This window comes from Pristiophorus japonicus, chromosome 3 (genome assembly GCF_044704955.1).
Source record: "Pristiophorus japonicus isolate sPriJap1 chromosome 3, sPriJap1.hap1, whole genome shotgun sequence".
Taxonomy (NCBI): domain Eukaryota; kingdom Metazoa; phylum Chordata; class Chondrichthyes; family Pristiophoridae; genus Pristiophorus; species Pristiophorus japonicus.
In genome coordinates, this window is record NC_091979.1 from 291224283 (window position 1) to 291229178 (window position 4896).

Sequence of the window (4896 nt, forward strand, 5' to 3'; positions counted from 1 at the left end):
TCAACCAGTCTGAAAATAGTGGCCACATCATGTTAAGATCATCTTCTATAATCAATGTTAAGGAAGTATATTGTTTTAGTTTGGATGTTATTTCTATATCATTATGGCTTCTATTATATATTAGGTTCAATACTATAATATATAAGTGTTGATGAAAACAACTGTCCAATATTAAGGTAACAAAGCTGAACACAAAAATATTTTTCTTGATTTATGCTGAGTTACGAATCACAGATGAGGTAGCAATACAAGCTCGCAAATAATAATAGCCAGGGTTCCCACTCCTGATTGCTGCCCAGTGACAATTCAGGACAGCTATGACTAACAGCAACAACAACTTGTGTTTATATAGCGCCTTTAATGCAATGTGGGAGTATTATGAGATAAAAAATTTGACACTGAGCCGCATAAGTAGATATTAGCGCAGGTGACCAAAAGCTTGGTCAAAAAGGTAGGTTTTAAGGAGCGTCTTGAAGGAGGAAAGAGAGGGGGAGAGATTTAGGCAGGGCGTTCCAGAGCTTGGGGCCTCAGCAACAGAAGGCATGGCCACCAATGGTTGAGTGATTAAAATCAGGGATGCTCAAGAGGGCAGAATTAGTGGAGCGCAGACATCTCGGGGGGTTGTAAGGCTGGAGGAGATTATAGAGATAGGGAGGGGCAAGGCCATGGACAGATTTGAAAATAAGGATGAGAATTTTGAAATCGAGGCATTGCTTTTTAACTGGAAGCCAATGTAGAGGAGCGAGCACAGGGGTGATGGGTGAGCAGGATTTGGTGCGAATTAGGTTACGTGCAGCCAAGTTTTGGATCACCTCTAGTTTAAGTAGGATAGAATGTGGTAAAATCTGCCAATTGGAGGTACTGGTGGCCACTAATTTCTACAGGCTCATATCAAAATTTGAGTCAGGACTAGAGGATTCTGAGGAGAAATTGGAAGGATAAAGAAGAAATTATTAGAACTCACAAATTAGTTGAAGAAAACCACAGGGAAATGGGTCTACACATTTTTTCCTGTGTATACGATATTATTTACCAGGAGCTTTCTGTTTCCATAAATAGTGGCACGCCCATGCAGTTATTTATATATTCTTGTCATAGTTTATTTGAGAACTTTTATTTTAATATAACTATATCAAAAGATTCCACAAGTTTCAATAAAGGGAAATGTGCATCCCAACAGTGCAAAACAATGCTTTTTTCCCTCAGTAGCACAATCTGATTTAGACTCGATTATACATGACTGATTGCTCATGAAAATTTAGCAATACATCACTATTTAGTACATATAAATGTAATAATCCCACAATTGATTGCAAAAATACATGAGAAAAAATAAATACATTATAATATATTGCATGATGAAAGAAAGTTACTAATTATTTCTTTTGATATGCATCTTATGTAGATTTAGTCCTTTATTAGATAGTGAGGTATGGGTGGAATCGACTAGGAGCAGCTTTTACACTGATCTGAGATAGATTTGGCCAATGGTCAAGAAGTAGTAAAGAGTGATCAGAGGTAGAAGTCTGGGTGTTGAGAGGTCCAAATTCAGGGCAATGAGGAAGAAAGCTGGAATCTGCCATGTGATACAAGCTGCGAATGGAGAGATACGGATGAGAGAAATACTGAAGGAACAATCTGGACTTAAACGCCTCAGCCTGAGCATCTTGAAGCTGCTGTTTGAGTTTCATTCGACGATTTTGAAACCAGGTTTTGACCTAAAAAAGACATAAAATAACAGATCACTGCTAATAAATATGTCGTATGGTTTGGAGCCATTTTAAGTGCCTGCTTGAGTACAAATTACAAGCTGTGGGATATGAGAGCATTAGGTTGGGAGCGAGGATCTGGGAGAGCTAGGAGGACTTTTCAGATCTGGCTGCACTTGGGAAGGGGATATCAGAGTGATGTAGCACTGGGGGTGAACTGATGGGATCTTATCATATGGGGAAAATGGCTTGGAAATAGAGGTTTTATTGTCAGACCAAAGCCACAGTGCCACATAGCTGGGGAAGGGGTTGTGGGGTGAGCCAGGAGGACTAAATGAAAACTGTTAATCAGCCACATTGAAATCAATAGGAAAATTCAAGTAGTACTGCCTGTCAGTCAGTTGGATTTGCTTCACGGCTGTCTTATATTAAAAAACATCTTGTTGATAGTTACTATCATGCCAAAGGCAGGAAAATAAAAACACCACATTCTAGAACTACACAGCAGTTCTGTTCACATCTGTAAAGAGGAAAGTTAGGATAATGTTCAGTGTAGATCCTCTGTGAGAATCTATTCTGTTCCGACAAAGGCTCTATACCTAAAACAATAACCAATCCGTTGTGTATTCTGGCAGTTTTTTGAATCTCTGTCAATACCCTCCTGAACAAAGAGACTCATTTGGCAGTTTTCCTTGAAGGAAAGCATCACCTTCTATTCCATTTTTCCTTCAATGACATGACTGTTGTGTGGGAACTTGTTGTGTGGGAATCTGTAAGGGTGCTGAGCAAGTATCCCCATTATTCTATGGTGCACTGCATTATGACACTGCCCAACTCTTTCATCAATTTGTTTATCAGTTGGGTAAAATGTGCGTTTGCTCCCTGGATAGCTACACAAGAATTCCCAATCTTGGCTGGATTCGCTAGCGATTGGGGTGAAAACCCATGTCTTGGAAAGGCTGGTTATAAAGTGGCAAAGGCAGACGCCTGCAAATGGTTTGCCTTCCATTCAGTTAGCTGGCCAGTGTTACAGGAGTACGTTTGAAAGAAACATTGAAGGGTTTAAAACAGACATGTTTAGATGTAATACAGGAACAGGATTGAGGTTGGCACTGAGGAGGGGAAGGTCTCACCTGTGTCTCTGATAGGCTGAGTTCCCCAGCTAGACTCCGCCTCTGGCAGGATCCCGGGTATTGCTGGCACTGGAAACTGAACTCGAGCAGGCGCAGTTGTTCCACGGTGAAGATAGTTCGAAGCCGCCGGCGATCAGCCCATTCCTCGCTCCTGGAGTCACCGTCCACCTGTCTGGAGGCGCCGCAGGTGGCATCGGCTTCTGCACAGAAACACAAACATGCAGCTCACTGTCTCTGTTCAAATCATGCTCTTGTGGTTGGCCTGTGCATGGCTTCCCAGTGAACACCACTGTTCAAACCATTGCCGCTCCTCGGATCCGCAAAGATCCCGCACCCCTACAATCATTGGGAGGTCATCTATTTAAGGTTAACAAACAAACGCATCCGAATAACACACTTTACTCAGCAGACATTTAGCTTCTCCTTCGAATCAATGGTAAATTTACAAAACGCCGATAGTGTGAATACTCTAAATAAACCGAGTGGAAGCAGGGAAATGGGAAGGAAAAAATCAACACGAAAGGGCGATTAGACCCCTGGAAAAGTCGATCCCAAGTTGATAGGTCACCAATAAGGATCAAGCTGTCCCTCCATTTTTTGTCGTTCTCATCCCAGGTTTCCTAAATTACATCAGTGACTATACTTCATTAGCTGCAAAGCGCTTTGGGACGTCCAGTAGGCGCTACAGAAATGTAGGTCTTTTTGTCTTTACTTACCGAGGATTTCAGAAGCTGTGTGTGGAGGTTTGGCCTCCTGGGTATTACTGGTTACTGAGCTGCCACTTTCTTCAGTCTGGCTCGGTGTGACTTCCCCATGTGCCTTCCTGGCCCTGCACAGGTCACGCTGCCCAGCCGCTTGTTCACCTTGAAGCGCTTGGCTGCTGGGAGCCGGCTGGTTGGCCAGGCTCTGGCTGTGGACTGAATCCCGCCCAGGCTCGTCCAGGCTCCGAGTGCTCCGAGCGAGCCACTCCACGGAAAAGGCGGCTTCCAGCATCTTTAGAAAAGAGTAGAGCAGAGAGCTGCGGCTGCTTTAGACACACCGAGTATTTATGGGACGTTTCCTTAACATTGATGAGTAAATTTGTTTCCACATCAAAGCAAGGATTCCAATAAACAAGAGTTTGACTTACCAGCCCCTTGCAACATCCGAGAGAAGAGGCATGAATGCACGACCTGATAAATTGAGGATATCGAGATGTGGCGCCAAGTTCAACTAGAAATAAAATGACATTATCAATATAACGATAAGTGTTGGTGATGAATTAACTCAAGGTAAACACTGCGTCCCCCGCCTGTCGGCGAATCCAACCGCGCCGCGATTACAGACACGATTATCTGACAGCGCCAAACATAACACATTGCCATCGATGGGCTGGGGAATCAGTAACGATTCAAATGGGCGGCAGCAGTTGCTAAATCAGATCAAACTGTTCGTTATCACAGGTTGACATCAGTTGGGTTCATTTAACACGCAGACACCTATCAACAGATAGGATGAAAGTGATCCGTCTCAGGATCAAACGCTGCCATTAACTCTGGTGTAAAAGTATTAAGAACATTGGTGTAAAGCTTTCGGTTTGATAAACCTGTGCCGCATAAATGTCACTTTTTCACAGTTTGCCTTCACGATAATTCGTGTCACTTTATGCAAGTGACTGTATCCTGCTAAGTTATAATATTTTATATTGAGATCGTTCTTGGGATGTAAAATATCTGGCTTGTCTTGCTGCATCAATCAGTTATTTAAAGACAATGGCCTCGTCTGCTGGTATTTTTAACTGTGGAGACGGGCATTTTTTGTGAAAGGAGCTGATCATGCCTCGGATCCAAGAACGACACCTCGCTGTCATCTACCATCTCCCAGCAGCTGAAAGATGGCTGAGATCTTTTTGCTGAGCAAGTGCCGGTACTTCACAATTTAGAGGTAGTGGAGCGGAAAGTGCCTTCTGCATCCTTCTTTTTGTGACATTGTAGTTGAAATGATAAGTGACTATTCTTCACTAAATCAGCTATGAACACTTAACTGCACCATGAGTACACTTGGCGCCAGTTGTA

General features: G+C 42.9%; 1 protein-coding gene across 2 annotated transcripts; it reads right to left on the bottom strand.

Annotated features, from left to right (window-relative positions):
- Nucleotides 1-1096: 1096 nt before the first annotated feature.
- Nucleotides 1097-4191, bottom strand: LOC139259544 (homeobox protein ceh-12-like). Of its 2 annotated transcripts, XM_070875029.1 has the most exons (4): nt 3972-4191; nt 3559-3835; nt 2843-3042; nt 1097-1718 (listed from the first exon to the last, which is right to left on the bottom strand). In XM_070875029.1, exons 2-4 carry the CDS (start codon nt 3833-3835, stop codon nt 1419-1421), a joined length of 777 nt encoding a protein of 258 aa, XP_070731130.1. In that variant the 5' UTR covers nt 3972-4191; the 3' UTR covers nt 1097-1418. The 2 variants fall into 2 exon arrangements, with proteins under 2 accessions (XP_070731130.1, XP_070731132.1); XM_070875031.1 differs by having other exon boundaries at nt 3559-4191.
- Between the last annotated feature and the right edge of the window lie 705 nt (nt 4192-4896).

Bases quoted from the DNA above. Each gene is read 5' to 3' on its own strand.
- LOC139259544 (XM_070875029.1), bottom strand. From the start codon at position 3,835: ATGCTGGAAGCCGCCTTTTCCGTGGAGTGGCTCGCTCGGAGCACTCGG. The intron at 3,043-3,558 runs GTAAGTAAAGAC...GTTTCTGTGCAG, and splicing joins CACAGCTTCTGAAATCCTCG to AAGCCGATGCCACCTGCGGC. The intron at 1,719-2,842 runs GTGAGACCTTCC...TGTCTTTTTTAG, and splicing joins TCAGCCTATCAGAGACACAG to GTCAAAACCTGGTTTCAAAA.